This window comes from Felis catus, chromosome B4, assembly GCF_018350175.1.
Source record: "Felis catus isolate Fca126 chromosome B4, F.catus_Fca126_mat1.0, whole genome shotgun sequence".
NCBI classification, from domain to species: domain Eukaryota; kingdom Metazoa; phylum Chordata; class Mammalia; order Carnivora; family Felidae; genus Felis; species Felis catus.
In genome coordinates this window covers 40,918,055-40,940,260 of record NC_058374.1, presented here as the reverse complement: position 1 = coordinate 40,940,260, position 22,206 = coordinate 40,918,055, and the positions used below count along the sequence as shown (strand labels likewise).

General features: G+C 47.6%; 1 protein-coding gene and 1 long non-coding RNA gene across 5 annotated transcripts in view; one reads left to right on the top strand and one right to left on the bottom strand.

Annotated features, from left to right (window-relative positions):
* ANO2 (anoctamin 2) overlaps positions 1-22,206 on the top strand; it is a 341,730-nt gene that overhangs the window by 267,958 nt on the left and 51,566 nt on the right. For all 4 annotated transcript variants that reach the window (XM_045061286.1, XM_019834398.3, XM_019834399.3 and 1 more), the window contains 2 exons: positions 1,469-1,543; positions 11,959-12,154. In XM_045061286.1, coding sequence (XP_044917221.1) covers positions 1,469-1,543; positions 11,959-12,154 — 271 coding nt within the window. The remainder of the gene's footprint in view (positions 1-1,468; positions 1,544-11,958; positions 12,155-22,206) is intronic.
* LOC109501435 lies at positions 1,620-11,171 on the bottom strand. Its single transcript, XR_002159483.2, has 3 exons — positions 10,985-11,171; positions 4,940-5,023; positions 1,620-1,877 (listed from the first exon to the last, which is right to left on the bottom strand). It is a non-coding gene; the product is annotated as an uncharacterized LOC109501435 (long non-coding RNA).

Below are 22,206 nucleotides of genomic sequence, written 5' to 3'. Positions count from 1 at the left end.
TGCTAATCACTGAATGGCTTCTGCCCTAACCCTCACTTCCACCCCCATTTATTAAGCCAGCTCAGCCCTGTGCTCAGTTTCAATGTGCCGTGAGGAAGACACACACCATTCCTTTTTCAAGTTGCCCACAGCCTCACTCCTCAGATAACCCTCTCTCCCAAATGGCAAGTGCTTCCTGAAGCTTTTTGGTGTGGGTGTCCCTTCTGTGTCATCTGACTGTGAGCCTCCCAGGGCAGTGATCATATCTACTTTCTTCTGTCTTCCCACCACGCCTGGCACTAGGGTCTGCACACGGTGGGCGCCCACTTGTCTTTAGAAAGAAGTCTTTTAGGCCAGGAGGGCCCTTAGCCTACAGTACAAGCTCTCACAGGCTAGATGGCACTGTTGCTAGAGTCAAAGCAGGTGTGTTCTGAAATAAGAGGGAGGAGGGAAGAGAAAATAGAGCAGGAGGCCCTGGACCGTTCACTTGCTGAGTTTGACTCAGACACATTGCAGAGACGCAGGGGGACTCCTGCCTCACCAGCATGGAGTGCTTTGCTGTTCCAAGGCATCTTCACCAATGTGGCTTTAGAGGGTTTTCCCCACAACCTTGGTAGTAGGCAGGACACTGCACCAATTCTAATCTTATAGAACGGCAGCTTGGAGAAATCAAGTGCCCGGGCAGCAGTTAAGTGGCAGCTAATTGATAGAGATGTCTTACATCCATACCTTGCTGGCGTCGCCCTGCCAATGCGGGCCCCCAGAGTTTGTCCAAGGTGGATGACTGTGGTCAGGAGAGTGGCCTGGGTGAACTGGACCCAGTCTGAGAAGGAAAGGTGGGGTTCGCAGACAGATTGACTGCAAGGCATCAGCCCAACCTCTGCCTCAAAATGTTTGCTTTTGTGACCGGGGGCAGAACATAGTCCTTTCGGAGGAAACAAACGATCACACGTGCAGGTTCTTTGAAGAACGGCAGTTGTGGGTAATTTGTACACTTACTAGGATCTACAGTGAATGGTTGATGTTTTATTTAAAGAATGATTTATTTGGGGATGCTGCTCTTTGGGTTGGGTTCTGTCTGTCATCTGTCCGTTGCTTTATTACATTCACATATTTCTCTTTATTGAAATGAAACAAAGTAAATAAAACCATCCTGTGCATTAGGCAGAATGGGTGTCATGACCGCGCCCATTTTACAGATGAAGAAATAGCGAGTCAGAAACGTCAAGACTTGTGTCTGAGATCACACAGCTGATAACTAAAATGTCAGCTCAGTTTGAGGCAAGGATCAAATCTTGTCCTCATTTCGCCTTGGTTTTTCCAGGCTATGTAGAGATCACAGAATTAGGAGGGCTGTTGTGGCTATCAGAGACTAGGAACACACCTATCTAGAGTAATGAATGATTAAGGATATGCAAATTGGTGCAAATTTGAAAGAAAATCGATATATCTGTTTGTGCCTTCTGATTGTACTCTCCTGTTTCCACAGGATGATGAAGATAAGCTGACCTGGAAAGATCGTTTCCCAGGTTACTTGATGAACTTCGCCTCCATCTTGTTCATGGTAATTTCCTTGATGGAACACCTGCCTGTAACTTACGCATGTAGATCCTGTAGAGCAAATGCTATGGGTGGGTTATTCTAGTATGCTGTGGGGATAACGAGGACTAGTAAAGATGAAGCCACAGTCCTGTCTAAACAGGGAAGATCTTACCTGATAGCGAGGCCACTACCCGCCATCTGAAGAGGGAAAGGTGATTCCCTTGGACCTGGGATGTGGCCTTCAGTGGCTACAGAAGGGGGCTCTGTCTTCCCAGCCTTGAGCCCAGGTATTTGAAATTGGAACTTCCGGGGGTGGGTTGTGATGTGGTGCCTTCCGCATTGAGACAGACCAAGACCTTGGAAGAAGTAATCCAGGTAAGATGGCTGCAGAATTGTGGCAGCCTGTTGGGGCTGTGGGCTGGCTAGCTCTCCCTGATGGTTTGTGGAAGAGAACAGAGCCTGGAAACCACGGAAGACAGCCAGCTTTGGCTCCGTGAGCCTGATTCTTCAGCCTTGCCATGTTTACTTCCCTATGTTCTCCCTTAGAGTTTGGAAGAACCTTTTCAGAAGACCCAGATGGTCTCAGCTATGTCAGCAAAGATCAGGAATAGGTCTGTGATTCAGGCTCAAGTCAGATCAGAAAAGTCGTAGCTGGTCATTCTTGGGAGCCAGGATGTGAGTGGAGCAAGAAGACCTCAGGAAGGTGAAGCTCAGAAGGGCTCAGCTCAGGTTACTGAGACACCTGCCCCCCCTTTCTGTGTACATTCCTTCTAGTGTTCAAGACTGGAACTTCCGTTTTACAAAGGAGAGTTGGGTCCTTAGAGCATTTCTAAGCATTTCTAAGCATTAGTTGTGGGGTTGGGGAGGGATTGCTTATTCTGGGACTGAAATCATAATTATTTTCTGGTGACTCTGGCAACTCTGGCCCTGATCTGAGATTATTATTGCCATTATTATGGTCACTGTGATCGCTGGGGACAGGAGCCATGTCTTAATCTCAGAGATTGAAAAAGAGAAGGGACCCTAGACACCACCTATTCCTGCTCCTCATTTCACAGAGCAGTACAGAGTTGATGTCCAGATCCTCTGAAGTACAGAGGTGATGGGTGCCTCGCCAAGACTTAGAAGTCTGCATCTGTTACCTTAACAAGAGCAAGGCATATAGAATTTATTCAAGAATATGTGGCAAGTTGCAGGGTGTTACACAGGAATGATACAAAGTTTAGTTTAGCATTTCAGAGCCTCCCACAATATGCATATTGTCATCTCCAAGTTTATTCATTCATTCAAAAAATGTTTAACGGGGCAGGTGGGGGAGGCACCTGGCTGGCTCAGTTGGTGGAGTGTGCGACTCTTGATCTTGGGGTTGTGAGTTCGAGCCCCACGTTGCGTGCAGAGATTACTTAAAGTAAAATCTTTATAAAACACTATTAAAATATATTTAATGGGTGCCATCTATGTGCTTGACACTGTTCTTAGGCACTGGGGATAGAGTAGAAAATAAAATAATCCCTCCTTTAAGGAGTTTACAGATGGCAAATACATACATAAATAAGAAAATTGATAAGTAAAATAGACTTCTATCTCCAGTAGAGGTAGGTTAGGATATTAGTAGCACCCCATCTTGCTGAAAATAACAAAAAATACTGGATGAATGTATTTTTTCATTCTTCCTAAAGGCTTGGGGGGCTGATAGGTTAGTAAAGAATACTAGGCGATTCCTTTGTTTTTTAATTTTTAATGTTTATTTATTTATTTTTTTTTGAGAGAGAGCGAGTGTGTGAGCAGGGGAGGGGCAGAGAGATATTGAGACACAGAATCTGAAGTAGGCTCTAGGCCCTGAGCTGTCAGCACAGAGCCCGATGCGGGGCTTGAACTTGTGAACCATGAGATCATGACCTGAACCAGTTGGACGCCTAACTGACTGAGCCAGCCAGGCACCCCAATACCAGGCTATTCCTAATATTAATCCATCTAGGGGAAACTGAGAACCAAGAAACAAATACCTGGGCATTAATACTGCTTTTACTTTGAGGACATTTTCCCATGTAGACAAACTTGGGCTTTGGTTTTGGTGGTTTTATGGGGCAAGGAGGATAGAAATCAGAGGATATGGCTCACTCAAAGTGGGGATGCTAACAGGAAGTTCTCACCAAGTTAAACTGGAACTCCACAAGGAACCACACTCTCAGAATAAATGTGAAATAGAACTAAACCCACCCCCTCCCGACTCGTGCGACTGTAGAGAACACTGCTCTGGTTCTAAGTAGAACAGGGAGAAAAGAGGAACAAAACCTTGTCTCTGAGAAGTGGTCACGGATGATCCTCATCGTGGGCTTACAGCATAGTTTGTCACTTGAGAGACCCAGGGAACCTGGGGCTGTAAACTTGGTCCAGGACAGGCAGCCCTTCCAGGTGCCTGGCAGAAGCCAACACAGATTCTCTGTAGGAAGGCATATTTACACCAGTCCTCAAAAAATCCCCCAGAAGAATTTTTCCAGGACCAAAAAGAGAACACAGTTAAAAACAATCAATTGCGCAAGAAGCTGAAGCACTCTGAGAGAGAACCAGTGGGGATAGACAGAAAAGACTAAAGGTCACAGGTTAAGACAGCCAGTTTGAAAATATCTGCCAAAAATAAGGAACTATTGTAAAAATGACCTAAGGATTTGAAAAGCAGCCAATGATCTTCTAGAAATGAATATATATTGATAAATATGAATATATAATATTTAATAATGAACATATGTGATATGAATATGAGCAGGAGTATATACATGTACATAAACATAATATTACATATATACACCATGGATGGGATTAACAACAAATTAGACATAGCTGAAGAGATAATTTGTGAACTACAGCACAGGTTAGAAAAAATTATCCATAATGCAGCATAGGGAGACAAAAGATTGAGAATTCAAAAGAGAAATTAATAGATTTGGAAACAGACTGAGAAAATTTAACATGTATTTAATTGCACTACTGCAAAAGGAGCGAGAATAGTAATGAACAAGATACACTAACCGATGGTCACCTAATTGGCTAATTCTGCTAACAGAATTCCAATTTGGAGATGGAAGAATCCCAGTGTGGCTCAGTCAGTTAAGCGTCTGACTTTAGCTCAGGTCTTGATCTCATGGTTTGTGAGTTCGAGCCCCACATCGGGCTCTGTGCTGACAGCTCCGATCCTGGAGCCTGCTTTGGATTCTGTGTCTCCTTCTCTCTCTGCCCCTCCCCCACTTGTGCTCTCTCTCTCTCTATATATATATAAAATAAATAAATAAATGAAGAATCCCAATGAAATTCAAGCAGGAAAAATAAAAAGAAATCTACGTTTACATTCATCATAATGAAATCATAGAATATATAAGACACAAGAAAAATCTCAAATATGTTCAGAAATCAAGATTACCTTCAATGAAGAGACTGTCCAATTAGTCATTGATTTCACATAGCAGTTGGAAGTCAGAATATACTGACATACTGTCTTCCTGTGCTGAAAAGAAAACACTTGATAATCCAGAATTCTATACCCAGGAGAAATACAATATAGAAGTATTAGGATAAAGATATTTATAGCGAAACAAAAACTGAGGTTTGCCACCAACTGAATCTTTCACTAAAGGTAATCCTAAGAATGTACTTCAGATGTGATCCCATATGGAGAATTATAGTTTTAAGAAGTGAAGAACAAAGTGGTAAATATGTGGGAAAGCCTATGCATACCTTGGCTGTGAAAACAATAATGATGGTGTCTCATAGGGTTAAAAATAAGGTAGAATCGGGGTGCCTGGGTGGCTCAGTCAGTTAAGCGTCTGACTTCAGCTCAGGTCATGATCTCATGGTTCATGAGTTCGAGCCCCACATTAGGCTCTGTGCTGAAAGCTCAGAGCCTGGAACCTGCTTCAGATTCTGTGTCTCCCTCTCTCTGCCCCTCCCCAGCTTGCACTCTGTCTTTCTGTCTTTCTGAAAAATAAATAAACATTAAAATAAAAGTAAATAAGGTAGAATTACAGTGTACACAGTAATAATAGCATATAAGTTGGGTGGCCATTAATGGAACCATAACAGTGTTAGGTCTTTTTATTTTCTCCCTGACAATTTATATGGAAGGACAAAGGCTAAGAATATACCAAATGAACACTTATTATAAAACAGTAATAAATACGATGGTGTGGCATTGTTGCCAGGATATAATTAGACCAGTGGAAAAAACAGAAAGCCAAGAATCAGAGCCATGCAAGTGGCACTGCTTATACTTGGAGAAAAGGTGAATCCACAAGAATTTCATCGTAGGATGCAAAACAGAGGGAAGTCCACGATGACTTTAAGGTTCTTATCCTGAGCAATCAAAAAAGCTGGAGTTATCCCTTACTGGGATAGGGAGGAATTCTGGAGTTGCCTTCATAATGGATATAAATTTGCAGTTCAGAGGACTCCTAATCAGATGGTTACTGGTGGTATTTACAGCCATGGAATTGTATGAGATTACCAGGAGGCTGAGGGTCAATAGAGGAAAATCCTAGGGTTGAGTCCCAAGACACTGCCATGTTCAAGTTTGGGAGCATGAGGAGGATCCAAAAGACAAGATTAAAAGTAACAGCCAAAGGATTGTAGGGAGTTGTGGAAACCAAGAAAGTATTGCAAGGGGAGGGCAATCAATTATGTCATATGCCAGTGATCAGTCAGGCAAGAAGCTTGTCTACTGTCTGAGAGAGGAACTGGTATCATCAGCATCACTGTCAACAACAAACAGGTTACCTCACCACCACGGACAAACGAAGGCATACCTTCGTTTTATTGTGCTTTATTGCGCTTTGCAGGTGTTACATTTTTTATAGATTGAAGGTTTGTGGCAGCCTGCTTTGAACAAATCTCTTGGCACCATTTTCCCAAAGCGTTTGTTCACTTCTGGTCTCTATGTCATAGCTTGGCAATTCTTGCATTGTTTCAAACCTTTTCATTATTATTATATTTGTTACGGTGATCTGTGATCAGTGATTACAACTGACTGAAAGCTCGGATGGTTAGCACTTTTTAGCAGGAAAATATTTGTTAATCAGAGTATGTATGATGGGTTTTTTTTTTAGACATAATGCTACCGCACACTTAATAGATTACAGTATAGTACAAACATAACTTTTATATGTACTGGGAAGCCAAACAATTCATTTGACTTTCTTCACCATAATAACTTGCTTTATCGCGGTGGTCTAGAACCAAACCCGCAACACTCTTGAGGTTTGCCGGTACTGAAAACTGGCTCAATGGTGGGGCATCTCCCCAAAGTTCTAATTTTTTTTTTAATTCCATGGAGACCTCCTAACTGGTGTGGAGTTTTTTCTGTGTTGTTTGGAAGTAATATATAATTATATCTTTGATCTTCCTTTTCCCAACCCCACCCGACTGACTCCACATCTCGATACAAATGGGAGATTCAATATTGCAACCGAGAACTAATTGTTGCATCTCTCTATGCCTGGGGTCCCCCACCTGTCATCAGCCAGTGCCCAGAACTGGACTACGTGAACAGGAGCTAGGAGGAGAGTGGTAGAAATAGGGAAGGACCCCTTTAAAGATCACCCCTTTACAGTCAGGCGTGCTTGGGTTGACAGAAATAAAGATCAATAGCACTCCTTCTTACTTTCAAAAGTATTATGGGTTGGACAATAAATTACATAGTCTCATACCTATTAGATTTTTAAAAATCTTTATTTTATGCTAACTTTTCCTTATTTTTTTTTCATTGAAAAAAAAACAACTCTGTCTTCTAAAGAAAAGGGCTTGGCACAGCCCTAGAACAAGGTGTGGAGTGGCACATAAAGGGGCAGGGTGATGTTTCTAAAAAAGTGGGGTTTGGTTATGGAATTAGGGTAAAGCCAAAGGCACATACTGCAACACATGTGAGCACTGAACGTCCTTGTGTCCTCCACCCCCTGTGACTAAACGTTGGCAGGAGAGGTCAGGACCACGGCTGTGGGGAGGGTTTCAGGGATGCCAGTCTGCCAGATCAGCTGGGGATATTTTTCATGGGATGGTTGAGAATAAGGCAGTGCCCCGCTGCTGTGTTCCCCTTCCCCAGCTGTGACAGAGGCCAGCGTGGGACAAGGTGAATTTTCTCTTTCTTTTCCAACCCAATGTGTTGAGCTACAACAGTGTTTTTCCTTTTTGAATTAAAGGTCTTTTGTTTTCTTTTTATGTGGGAGGGGATTATCAGAAGCAGTGTCCTGGCTCTAGAGCTAGGTGCCTGAGCTTTCCTTCCATGCCCAAGGCAGTCATTTACTTCCACTTGTGTGTTGGGGACCAGCCCCCAGAAACCCTCCTCCGTCACCTGCCTTATTGTGGTGGCCTCCCAATTGTGCCCCTCCAGATTAGTCAGCCTGCTGAGGTTGTTCGCTGGCTCAGCTGATAGAGCATGCGACTCTTGATCTTAGGATCGTGAGTTCAAACCCCATGGTGGGTGTAGAGCCTACTTTAAAAAAAAAAATCATCAGCTTACTGATCTTTTTTAAATCTGGATCAAATCATGTCACTTCTCTGCTCAAAACTCTCTTAAGGCCCTGCATCTCATGAGATGTAGAAGCCCGCATCCTTGTGCCACAGGAATGGCCCTCCTCCACACCCACCTCCCCCTTTTATTCTCCTTTGGCCACCCTCTGCCTGACAGCCCCTTCCCTCCGATTTCCCTCTTTAGGGCCTTCCTGAAATATCACCTCCTCACCCATGCCTTTCCTAACCAGATATACTCTCTGTTTGATGCATTTTAGTGGTTTGTTGTCTGTCTTTCCCCACTAGAAGATCAGTGCCACGAGGGCAGACACTCCTGGGCAGTCTGCCCACTACTATATCCCTGACACTTAGAATGGTGACTGGCATGTAGAAGGTACTCAAGACATATTTTATGAGTGACTGAATGAGAAAGTAAGGTAATTAATCATTAATAAGTTGCCAGAGACCTATTACGTCAATGATAAAGTCGATAGTGTGTGTGGGTTTTAAAATTGAGCTACTATTATGTGCCCTGCCTCAGACTGGCTCTTCTCCCACTGGTTCAGCCAAGATTGCTTCTGACTTATCTGTTTCTACTTGCTCTTTTTTTTTTTTTTTTTTTTTTTGTATTCTTCTCTCCAAACCTTTCTCGTAGGAAACTGTCCCAAAGCTACTTCTGTGGGATTTTCTCTGACTAATCCCCCTGTGCTCTGCTCAGCACATATGAAGCTCATGAACTGAGCCCGTACTCTGTCCGCCTGCTGTTAGGCTCATCCTTGTACGTGTGCAGTGGTTTTCTCCACCATGATTGTGGATGTAAGACCTGGAGCGTGGGGACCAGACCGTCTCTCCTTCCTGTCTCTCATAGCATTAAATAGGACTCTGGACTCCATAGCCTGGGTTCTGTTGCAGTTTGGCTGTGTCCACAAGTAAAGCTATGGGATCAGAACACCAAAAACAATGGGGACCATGGTGATGTTCCCATGTTCTGGAGAGCTAGGGTGCTAGAGCCAGGGACCAGCAAATCTTTACCAAGTAGGTTCTGCAGTAAGGCACCGCTGTGAAAGGGCGTGAGGCACAGAATGCAGTCCAAGACAAGTCCCCACTTTTGGCCTATTTGGGGGGAGACTGCTCATAACATGAAATATCCCCAGCACATATTTCCTGAATTTACTAAACAACATCAACACTGTAGCCACAATGGTGAAAACAGTGCTGGATTTAGTACTACTAGAGGACCTACTTTCTAACATCAGGATAGGATGAGATTGTAGACGTGGGAGCCACAGAGCAGGGTTCAGATCCTGGACAGTCAGTAAATGGCATCCACAAAAGGCATGTTTTACATGATTGTTGTAAGGATAAGTGCTCAGGAAGGTGTGTACTGAATAACGCAATCGAGAGGGCACCGCCATTAGCATCCCAGCTTTGCCAGGAGCTGTCCAGACCCTGGACCGATCACATTGCTGCTTCTTGGGCCTCAGTTTCCTTATATATGAAATTAGAGGCTGGACGTGGATGGCCCCTGAATGCTAATATCCTTTAACTCCCATCAGGATCCCAGAGGCTAGGGTTGTAGGCCACGCCTTGTGACCTTGAGCAAATCACTTCACTTTTCATGCCTGTTTCCTCATCTGCAAACTGGTCACAGGACTGGGCTGGTGTCCTCCAGGCTCATCTAGCTTGAGGAGTCCTGAGGAGCCTGCAGGGACACTGAAGGACAGCTTCAGACCTGGTTGCTGTAGTGGAAGGGAAAATCAGGAGCTGAGAATCTGGGATTGCACAGAACAGCACCAGAGGGCTGGGGAGGGGTGTGTTGGAGGTAGGGCCCAGGAGGACAGGAGGCTGGGACAAGTGAGTAGAGCAGTGCCTCTAGAACTTGGATAGGAGTCTTGTTCAAGTGCAGATCCTGAGCCACTGGATCTGGAGCTGTTCTGGAGATGCTGCATGTTGACCAAGCTCCTGGCCCATGCAGCAGGTCCATGGATCACACTCTGGGTAGCAATAAAGAATTTTCTTCCTTCCCCAGTTTAGCAGCTGGGCCTCTTGGAGAAGAATAGAAGCCAATCTCCTTCCCCCTCATTCCTCCATGCCCCACCCCCAGGACCCAAAGCAAAGGATGTTTTTGCCATTGTTTTCCCCCCAGTCATTCCCCCAGAATCCTCCAGAACGCTCACACACACTCACTCTTTGATGCCCTGGCCTCCCCCGCCTCATCAATACTTCCATCACTGGCCTTTTGCTGCAAAAGTGATTTCGGGGGAAAAGAATCTCACACCACGTTTTCCAGGCCCTTACTGTCTGGCAGTGACAGTCCGGAGGAACAGGAAGTGAAAATGTCTACATTGTTGGAGAGTGGTGATGTCATGTCCAGCCTTTCCTACTTACACGGTGCCCATTCCTCCGTCGTCCTGGAGGCTGGGGCTTCTGCCGCTCCCACTCCCTCTAATGAGGGTCTCCCACACGGTGTCATTCCCATGTAACCTCTTCTCCACCCTGACATACACACATGTGCATGCGCACATGCACGCACACACGCCCTCTACCCAGAGAACGTTGCCATCCTGCCTGCCTTAGGGAGGCCTCCTTTTTCACACTGTGGCCCACAGGGCAAATGCTGATATTTGTACAACGTGCGGGGATAAACAGCTGAGGCTGCCACCAGCACACCCCCAGCTCCGGCACCCCCAGATGCCCCCCAGAGGCCTGAAGTCGTTCATACCTTGACACATCTGGAACCCATTCCCCATTCGCCCACCGGTGTCATACACAGCTTGCAAAGCATTGCTTGAACCAGAGCGCCCCCCCCCCACCCCTGCTACCCCCTCTCTCCTCCCCTCCTTTCTAGGGAGGGAACGTGTAGTCCAAGATACTTTGTATTTTCAGAGGGAATCTTTGCTGTCCCCAGCCAGCGCCAACCACCCCCCTCCTGCCCCCCACCATCCCCTGATCCCAGAGGAAATACTACCTGAACAGCCTTCTGTGCAGAAAGAATTCTAAGAAGACTTCACTTGACTGACGCAAATTAGAGTTTTGCTCTGCGCAGGTTACACACCTAGACGTTCAATCTCCTTCCTCTGCCCTGAGAGCTTATGCAGGGCACTTTCTTCCCCTGACATCCTTCTGCTTCATGGAAATGGTCCTCCCTGGCTCTGATGGGAGAGGAGAGGGCCTGGTCTGGGAGAGTGAGTTATTATTCTTAGGTTCTAGAAAGAGGAAATGGGGGGCCCTTGGAGGTCAAGCGACTGGTAAGCTTTCCTTTCAGCCTAACAGCCGGAGATTTCTGCACCAAAGGAGAAATCCGAGTCCTCTATTACAGTTGCCTGGCAGAGAAATCTTACAGTGATATTTTGTTCACCCTGAGGACCAAGAGTCTACAAATCTCATGCCTGGTTTATCTCTCTTTATTCTTCTTTGGGCAGCTTTCCCACACACACCGCATGAAGCTGACTCACCGCTTCTCAGCTCAGACACCTTCCACGGCTCCCTGTTTCCTTTCACCGAGAGCCCAGTTTACATCCCATTATTCCCCTGATCTGCTTGTTCCTCTGTACTATCAGCCCCTACACAGAGCATGCAGTACCTCTCAGGTATCATTCACTGTAAGAGTTCAGCTCTCCTCTGTGGTCAACTGGAAACCCCCAATGAAAGAAATAACATCACGTGTGTTGTACGCACCTCAGCGTCCAGTGTTTTCATCCTTAGGGGTTTGTATGTATTAGAGACCATTTGGCATTTCGTAAATGGAAGACAGTCTCCATGGACAGTGCACCCCTCCATAGAATTTGCACGAGAGTTTAGAGGGTGTGCCGCCCCCTTGTTGCCTACTGGTGGACTCCAGATTAATAGTACCTGACGTAGCGAAGAGGACTGTAGGCCGACCAAATAATAGCTGCCCAGTACTTGTCTGCTGAGCCGTAACTCTCCCTGTCTCTCAAACAGATTGCCCTGACATTCTCCATCGTCTTTGGGGTCATCGTGTATCGCATAACAACTGCAGCAGCCCTGTCTCTCAACAAGGCTACACGCTCCAATGTCCGGGTGACAGTGACAGCCACAGCAGTCATCATCAACCTCGTGGTCATCCTCATCCTGGACGAGATCTATGGTGCTGTGGCCACATGGCTCACCAAAATCGGTACTGTGTCACCAAATCCCATGTCTGCCCTAGGCCCCCTTGAACGAAGTCGGCTCAACACATGCGAGGTTTTTGGTGGTGGTGACTGAAAACGAAAAAAGGAACAGGAACGAAATGCTTTGTAGAGTGCATTTCGGTTGGAGAAATGAGGAAGTACTGAAGTTATGTACTTGCAGGGCCTGCCAGGGGCCTCCCCTCAGCGAGAAATCCTCCTTAGGGCATTCTCTATCAGTAGTCTTCCAGCCCAAGTTGATTGCCTCATTGTCCCCAAAGAATCATTCATGGGACCTATTCTTTTTAGCCTAACCTAGAAGCAAGATGGATTCAACACTTCCTGTTACAAATTACAGAGTTTTAGCCTTTCCTCATTTTCCCAGGAGTGTTTACAGAGTGGAGAAAGCTCTTGATACTTGAGCCCTGGAGGGTCTCATCTATCCCCATATTGCTGAGGCCCCAGAAAATCCACACATTCCCCACACACTGAGCAGACTTCAAAGAGGCATATCAGACTTCCCAAGCTTCAAGCCAGTGAGAAAAATGCGGTGGCCTCAGTATTCAGACGTGTCATTTGAGCCACAACCTGCTGTTGCCTGAGCACCATTTTTTGGCATTTGCGCTTATTAGACAGGGGAGAGCTGAGAACTGAGACCCTTTCCTCATGGTACTTATCCTGGGTGGCCTTGGGGCATGCACCCCTTTCCCTGGTGGAATCTGGGGACTAGGGCTGTCAGCTTCTGACTATCCTCAGAAAAATTGAACTAATGATTAGATGTCTTTAATTCACTGACTAGTTAAAAGCTAGACACTTGATAGGATAACCCCCTTGTCAAGAGAGCCTTCCCTGGAGGATCAGAACATTCCAGAAAGGTTTCACTAATTCCAGTTAAAGGGATTCTTTCAGTGCCTTTCCCTGGCTTGGCCTCTACTCACAGTGGACATTGACTTTTGGTCTCCATGTGGATGTAGCCAAGGTACCATCTGGAATGGAGGTTCTGCTCTCTTTAGGCATGTGCACATTAATAAGTGTTACCCGTCCGTGTTCCTTCATAGGTTTCTGGAGAAAAGTCAGCAGAGAATGTTGCTTCAGGGTGTTTAGTGGTATGTGAGATTCTATAGAAGCACTTAGGGGGAGCATCCTGAGGGGGCTTCTGAGGTATAAGGGCATCAAGTTGGATTGCTCAGGTGCAGAGGGAGGGGGAAGCGGGCAGGAGGAGAAGAGGTTCCTGGCAGAGGAAACAGGATAAGAAATCTGGCAGTGAAGGGAGAAATCAGACCCTTCAGGGTCAGAAAAGGCCCCGGGGTGGGGGGGGGGGCGTGCACAGGGGCTAGGCTTGTACAATGGGCACAACTTTGGTGCCAGGGGAGCTGAGGGGGCAGAGAGCTCAGCGTACGGAAGAAGGAAACACGAAGCATGTCCAGGATGCTAGGGGAGTCCAGTGTGGTGGTTCTTCTAGGGTCTGCAGCATGTCCAGGGCATAGCGGAGTGAGAAACTAGGCCCAGAGCATTGACCCAGACCTGATTTTTCTGTAGAAGACCTTGGATGCCAGGCCAAGGATGCTGCTAATTTTCATAGACATGGGAAAGTGTTTGCTGGAGTTTGAAGAGTCATCTAATAAAAAGTACCTGTCTTTCAGCCCTAATCATTGAATATGCTAAAAAGTAAGATGTAGGCAAAAGTCAAGACTTCACTTTTAAAGCTAAAATAGGCTACATGGGAGGAAACAGCTTAGCAGGAGAGCCAGATAGACTTCCTAATACAGGATTACAGACAGACATCCCTCCCAGTGGCCAGCAACGGAGGGCAGGGAAGCCAGGCAAGTCTTAGGACATGGAGGGGCAGGGCATAGACCCTTTTCTCCCCAGAGGAAGGGCAGAGGGGGTGGACAGATGAGGCATGCTGGTGTCACCCTCCAGGCTGACTAATGAGATAAGCTTCTGTCCCTCAAGAGGGTAAAGGATGAGGTGGGGGAGACAAGTTAGGGCATTACAAATAAGCACACTCCTTCCACATCGGGGAAGCATCAGGAGTGGAAAGAAACGTCCCCCATCCCCCTCAGTGGCTCTGGCCCCACACCACTGGGGGACTTTCTGAAGAATGCGACATGATTGGAGCTGTATGTTTGCAGAACTATCCTGGCAGGGACATAGGATGCCACAGAGAAGAGAGAGGCAGGAAGGCCTAATGTAAAGGAGATTGAGTGTGTGGGCAGGAAGTAGGGAAGAGAGGAACAGGAAATCGGCGATGGTGCAGAAATGTCTTCCTGCTCTCCATTTGCATTACTTTGTTTCACTTGTGTTCCATGGCTCTAGAGAGTGGTAGGGCTAGAAGATAGAGCGTGGTCAACAGTCAGAACCTCACTGACAAGGGTTTAGTGAGCACCTCCTGTCTACAACGCAGGGCAAATTCTCTTTGCATTGGGCCATAAAACACCATCCACACTGTGAAGCTACATCCACTGTTCCTAACAGTGCTTTCTCCCTCACCCAAAAAGTTCAGGCTCCCCCACGCTGTGCAACCAGTGGCTGGTAAGGAAGTCTGTGCTCTGGAAAGGAGATGAAATCCTGGCAAGTACCTTTTGTTCTTTGTGATAGCGATACTCATAAAGCGACTTTCAACTTAAAAGAGTTCTGTTATCCCATTTCATCCTCACAGAAACTGTGTGTGGTCAGCAAGGAGAGTATTATATCCTCATTTTACTAAGGCTCAAACTCAGATTGTCCCTCTGAACTGCAAATACCTTTTGCGCTCTGTCGGTGTGAGTTTCTTACTGTCTGCACCAAAGTGGTGTATTGGGTCTCCATGCAGGAACCCATGTGGGCCTCGTCCTAGGTTGCTGCTCTTGTCTGCCTTGGACTGGATGTTCTCAGAGGGTCAGACAGGTGTTTTTGTATAGTGGAAGGGCCACTGAATTCGGGAGCCCGGTGGAAGGAACCTTTGAGTTCTCGGCCTGACTCCTTCTCCCTCCCATCCCCAGATATGTGGCATTGGGCAAACAGGGAGCTTTTCTGGAACCAGTTTTATTGATCTTTCCTTCATTATTTCCCTCCTTCCTGTCCACTGATCATCACCTCTGTGGGGACTGTTGTCACAGCCTAAGGACTATGCCCTTGTCTTTAGCCTCTGTCTATGGGCCTCCTGCTTGGAAATCCCCACCCAGTCAGTCTTTTCAAACTTTCTCCTTGGGCTGGGGGAGGGGAGCACTACTCCATCCCCCCACAGACAACTTCCGTTTGCCCTTGGGTCAGATATAAACTAGCATTCGAGGCCCTTGTGTGTGGATTTCCCGGTCTTAGGGTAGACGAGACTCTGCTAGGGTGATAAATCTATCTTAAAATCTCAGGTGCATAATTTGGAGTTGTTTACTTGTTCTTGCTCACGCTCCATGTCCAGTGCAGCAGGGCAGGGACTCTGGACCCAGACTGATGGAGGCCACATGGACACCAGGGAGGCTGTGAAACACACCATCTCTCACTTCTGCTCACAGCACACTGGCTGGAAGCAGCCTAATTGTGAAGCAGTGGGAAGATGTGTAGAAGTGTGTGGACACTCCATGGACAGCAAGGGTCTCTGCTGCTGGCTCCAGCCAGGCTACAAAGCCTTGGAGAACAGCTCCTTGGTCTTACATTTCCTTTTATGTCCCCCATAGTACCTGCCTCACAGGAGATCTGTGAGTTTGCTGATGCAGTTATCTCTGTCTTCGTTTATGCATTCAAAAAATTTTTTTCTGGGGAATGCCCATAGGCTAGGCATTCTGCAAGCCACAGTGGAAGCTACCACGAGCATGTATGCATTTGTTATTTCCTACCTTCAAAAGGATTTGCAGAAACATTGAGATGAATAAGGTAAATGTGAAGTTGGCTTGATGGGACAGTCACTGAAAGATGCAACAAACCTATCAGAAGACTTAAAGTGCCCTTAATGGCAAAGAGTGTGCACACTAACCCACTCACCGAGGTGGTCATGCACAGCAGGGGTGACCTGTGCACCTTCAGGCAGAGGTATGACTGCAGAGTCCCCCAGGCCTGCATGGAGACAAAAAGTTGTGAATACGGCCACCTAATGGAATGAGGATTCTGCCAGGCTTAGGGGTTTCCTGTGCCATTCTCACGCTGGCTTTAATACCCGTCTGGCTTCTTGCCTCAGATCTCCTGATTGCTGAGGAGCCTATGACTACCGCCTTGCTCACCAGGTGCAAACAGCTGGTGTAAACAACCCCAGCGAGTTCCCAAGTGTTTCCTGCAAAGGCTGGGTGGTGAAGACCGATTTCTTGGGAGCATCTCCCAACAGGCCCAGACATCAGGCCCATCTGAGGTCCCTTCTGGCCACAAATATTTGTGACCGACTCCAGAATGTGTTAAGAGTTGGCTCAGCAGTGGTAGATAAAGACACAGTAATCGCCTCCCTGGCTGCCATGGTAACAGTGGTCACAGGCTTGGGTGCAAGACACACCGTGAGCTGGTGGCTGTATGGCAATGGTGGGGCAGAGACTGAGCTGGGACCTAGGTGGTGGGATGGGGTTGCTAGGGGAAAATGAGTGAAGCTTGGGGTCTTGGTGGCCAGAGTCTGCTCTGCAAGGTGGGTAGCCCCCTTCAGCAAGCGTCAGTAATTAGTTTGTGAGGATCCCAATGAATAGGTGGGACAGTACAGTCCCCAGTGATCTGTTCATTCCTGAAGGGGTCCCAGGTGGTGGTTTATAGGAAAGGGTCTGGTTCCTGGGATGGGAAACAAGCAATAGCTGGGCAGGACATCAGGACCCCAGATGTCCAGGAAAATCAGACCAGGCTCAGATGCCATGGGAGGCCAGGGTATGAGGCAAGGTGACAAGGGGCACCAAGTAGACGAGCTCAAGGCATGCTTTGGTCCTAGCCTGTCCAGCTGCTATCACAGAATACCACATAGTGGGTGTCAACAGCAGAAATGTGTTTCTCATACTCTGGAGGCTGGAAGTCTGAGCTCAGGATGTCAACAGGGCTGGGGAAGGGTCCTCTCCCAGGTCCTATGGCTGTGTTTTCATATGGCAGAAGCACTAGGGGCCCCTCTGGAGCCTCTTTTACAAGGGCACCCCACTCACTCCTGAGGGATCCCCCTTCATGGCCTGAGCACCTTCCAAAGGCCGCACCTTCCAAAGGCCCCACCTCTGAATACCATCACAAGGGGGATTAGGTTTTCAACATATGAATTCTGGCCGGGGGTAGGGTGCACAAGCATGCATACCATGCTTTTTCCTTGGCACAGGGATAGACGGTGCCTTTGAGGCAGCGAGCTTCTGAACCCACACATGGGGAGCAGGATGTCCAGAGCTCCTGAAAACTGTAGGGTCTTCTCGTGACCAACATAGGCATGGGTCAGGCTCGGCCCAGATGGGGAGCATGTCCGCACTCCAGCTGTGAGAGGGGCAGGGCTGCCAGCAGGCTTCTAGCCTTAATAACCAAGATGTCAGCAGCTTGTTTTTTATCAGGATCATTCTCGATCTCTAGCTCTTCCACCACCACCTTCTCTTCCTCTCCCTTTCAAAACTGTGTGCGCAGCGCTGGCTGTGTGTGGAGCTGTGTGGTTCACCCTTCACTCTGCGGTGAGCCTCTCCTAGTTTTGGGGTTGGGCATCTTGCAGGTGCTCAAAGGATGGTGGTGTGCCAAGTCAGAGTCTCCAAGTTGTAGGAAAATGGCTGTGTTCTTGAGTTGTTTAAATACTGATGATGCCGTGCTTCTGAGTGTTGCTGCCCCGGGGCCACTGAAGTGGGGCTAGGAAGGGAACAAAAAGAGGGATGGGGTGAAGGACTTTTGGGGGCACCTGCCATGTGCCAGGCACTGGTAGACATTGTACATACATCATCCCACAGAATCGTCACTGTAGAGCTGGGAACTGGTCATGGCTTTCATTTCACTTCTGGGAAGCCTGAAGACGCTTAGGAACTTGACCCAGGAGCATCTGGTTAGTGGCATGTGTGAGTATGTGTGTGTATGTGTATTAGAGCATGCCAAGCGCTGCGGTAAGCACTTTCTGTTTATCAGTATATTTAATCCTCAAAACAAGCCCCAAGGGCATCAGGACTCTTAACACTCCCATTTTAGAGTGGAGAAGACTGAGACACAGAGATAAACAGCTAATAGGCCCGAGGTCATGCGGCTGGAAGGTGGTGAGTCAGGCCTCAACTCTAAGACTGTGATGCTCTACTGTCTGGTAATATATAGCGGTCCTGGTTCCTCAGGGAACTTTAGATGTGTGGAGAGAGCCAAAGAAAGCACACCAGAGGCTCCAGAAGGTTTAAAAGGCAATGCTCCGGCCCATGTGAGTGTCAGATGGTAGGGGTCTCTGAGACGATCAGGGAGACTTGGAGGGAGCAAACTCTGAGCGCATCGTTGCCTGCCTCCTAGGTCTGCGTGCATCAGGACACCTGCGCACGTTCACAAACTTTGGAGTCCCTCACGCTTTATTAAATTTTCTAAAAAAGCTTTTTTCTGAGGATTTGAAATGGCTCAGTCTAAAATCCAGTTCTAAGCTACCATCAGGAAAAGCCAATGTGTCACTACTAAAGAGAAAAGAGGGAAGAAAGGAAAAAAAGGAGACAAAGCTTGCTACCAAAGGCTGCCAGGACATCAGAAATTCTTTAAAGAAGAACATTTTGGACATACATGGATGGATCTAATTTTCCATCAAATGTGGGCAACGTGTGTTTTCAGAGTTAGGGGGGACGTGCTGGCTTTGTTGGCTCGGAGCCCTGGGACAAGGGGAGTGGGCTTTGCTGCAGACCGAGTCTGCTCAGGAAGGTACCTCCACAGCGAGGACACGAGTGGATGCGGGTGGGTGCGTGCAGGCCAGGACCCGTGTCTTCCCGAGGACAGGGCGGGGGGGGGGGGTGGGGGTGGGGGGCTGTAGTGCTGGTAATTTGAAATCTGGCCTGAGTCAGGTCCGTGGGGTTGTATTTGAGCTCCTGACTCTCTGGGTGGCCTCAGGCAACTGGGGAGGAAGAGCCTCCTGCCTGCCCATCTGTGAGGCCAGGGGAAGGGTGTGGCGAAAGTGGATTCTGCCATTGTCTGAGGGCCCCCTTGGTGCTGCGGGCACGAAGTATTGTAAATGTTGTCTGGGAGGGTCCTGGATCATGGGAGGCTGCTGCTAATAATAAAAAAAGACCTGATCATGGTTATAGCCCAAGTTCGTGGAACAATCCATGCCAGTTATATGAAACTATTATTAGCAGCATGCTACTTGTAATAGTTTCATATAACTGGCAAGAATTTCTTCCCAAATTTGAACGGTAACTATGAACACATCTCTCTCCTTTTTCCAGTTAGTCACTGAAGCATTCATAGCTCCTGTTAGTGGGAAGTCCAACATATTTCTCTCCCTTTCTTTGAGTTTCTAAGAACCCAGACTCAAGACTTAAGCCACAAGAAGAGAACGGACTATGGTGGGCATTCTCTGTTTGCCTTGTTTTCTCTCCAGACCCCTTCTCCACCCTTTTGCACCATGTCCTGCATCCCCGAGGCTCTGCCGATGGTATCACTGGGGCCCCCTGCTCTGACTTCAAGAGGAAGCCATGGAAGAGCAGAAGGAAGCTTAGCAGGCACAAGGGAGAATTGGGGGTAGTTCTTCCCTGCTTCTCCCTCATCTCTGACAAAAATGCACCCTTTCTGGGTGCCTGGGTGGCTCAGTTGGTTCAGTGTCTGACTCTTGATTTCGGCTCAGGTCATAATCTCATGGTTCATGGGTTCAAGCCCCACATCAGGCTCTGCACTGATAGTGCGGAGACTGCTTGGGATTCTCTCCCTCTCTCTCTGGCCCTCCTCTGCTCACACACACACTCTTTCTCAAAAAATAAATAAATAAACATTTAAAAAGCTTTTAAAAAACTGCGTGTATCCACAGATTCTACAGGATGAGTCCTCCCTCATGGCCCTTCTTGGGCTCCAGTGACACCATTTCTTCTCCTTGCCCCCTCACTGCAGTAAGTAATACCTTCATTAGGGTCACTTCCTTTGAACCAGTGAGGGGAGTTCTGCTTCCTGATGGGATCTTGACTCATAGAGGCGGTCAGGCCAACATCCACATTTAAACAGGGAAGTCAGACCTGCAGTATGGCCAGCCCTCCTCTCATTGCTACACAGCATTGCTGTTGGATGCTGGCCCTGTCCCATCTGACAGAAGAGTCTGGGCCATTGCTGAGAGGGTCCCTCCGGGTCGCAGGCCCCGGGCAGGCCATTGCTCTTCAGGGAGGATGATCCTCCCCTCTAGAGTGAGCTCAGTCAAGGGGCTGCATCCGTCAGGGTCGCCTGCTTTCAGGACACCCGTCTATGCCTCTACCCCCATCTCCAGGATGCCATCCATCCTCTAGGCTCTGGGACATACAGCTTGTCTTCTTAACCTTCAAAACACAGTAGATCTGATACTATCCCTTTGAATCTCCCTCAGAGAGAGGTTACCCTGGTGACTCCAGGGGCCCTCACCAACCCAAGTGATGCCCACCCCGACCTTCTAAGAGGACTCTGTCAAGATTTTTAGGTAACTTGCAGGTACCTGTCTCACTAAAGAGGAGGCAGGTGTAGAAATTAAATGTCTGCTAGAATGCTTTGGTACATAATAAAAGCAAATGTTGGAGCCCTTCCTCTATGCTTGGTGCTTTCCATACTTTATCTCCCTCAGACTCTACAAGAAATGTTTAAGGAAGGTCCCATCTTAGGAATGAGGACAGTGAGGCGCAGAAAAATAAATCCCTTATCTGGGAACACTGGGACAGAAAAGTCCTTCCGGCCCAAGGTCTTCCTGTGTTCTTCTGTTACAGCCTTGTGAGTTGTGTCACAGACAATAGAAAAAGACCAGAAGCAGGAAGCACTTGGGATATCACAGGGTGTGCCCTCCACCTGGGTCCATGACTTGCTCAAGGCTCTGGTTCCTTGAAGCTAGCTGGGTACCTTTGAAGGATGGTACAGTTCATGCAGTGCTCCATCCCACTGGGGGCACGGCCCAGGGAGGACAGAAGCACAGAGGTCCAAGGACTCCATGTGTCCAACTTTGAATTCTTAATTTTCCCTCCAAACCTGTTAGTTCTCACCCACTTTTTTCCCCTCTCAGGAAGTGGAACCACCAACCACTCAGATGCTTGTACTAGAACCCAAGTGTCATCCTGGACCCGAACTCTCTCTCTCTCTCTCTCTCTCTCTCTCTCTCTCTCTTTCTCTCTTTCTCTCTTTCTTTTCAAACCTAGAGTCCAGTCTGTTAAGTATTGTCCACTCCACCTTCAAATATACCCCAGATCTGATCACAGTTCACAGGTTCCATCCTAATATTGGCCATCTCTTGCCTGGACCACTGTGCACTCCTCATTTGTCTCTCTGCTTCCATACCTATCTCCCTCTTGACACACATATACACAGCCCATCTTCTGTGATATTTTTAAAATATAATCTCGCTATATCCCTCCCCTGTGCAAAACCCCAAGGCGACTTCCCATTGTGCTTCCAGTGAGGTTTAAGTCCCTTCTGTGGCCTGTGAAGTCCCATTGACCTGCCCCTGCCTTCTCCTCCAGTTCTACTGCCTAATAAATGCTTTCTCCTTGCTCAGAATGTTCCAGTCCTTGGGGTCTTTCCATTCTCTACACATCTGTAGGTCTCTCCTGTCTGCTGCCCTTCCCTGTGGTTACCACCCATGGCTCCTCCCCAGCTCGTCCGTGCTCCCTCCACCACATCCCTGGAGCCTCAGCTGAGAGGTCAGCTTTCCAGAGGCCCTTCTTGACCGCTCTGACTAAAACCATCTTCCTGCCCCCTTTTCTTCTCATCTCCCTGCCTTTTATCCTCATTGCTCTCCAGAATGGTCTCATTAATCTATGCCCCTCTTCTAGACTGTAATCTCCTCATGGCAGGGAACTTATTGGTTTTGGCCACCACTGTATTCCCAGTGCCTGATGCCTGGCACACAATAGTCACTTGATAAACATTTGTGGAACTAGGGAAGGATGAAAAAGATAAAAGCATTCCTTCCGAGCTGCCTTCCCTGGAAAGGCATGAGGAGATGGGCTAAGGTGGAATGACTCCTTTCCTTCTCACCGGGCTTTTC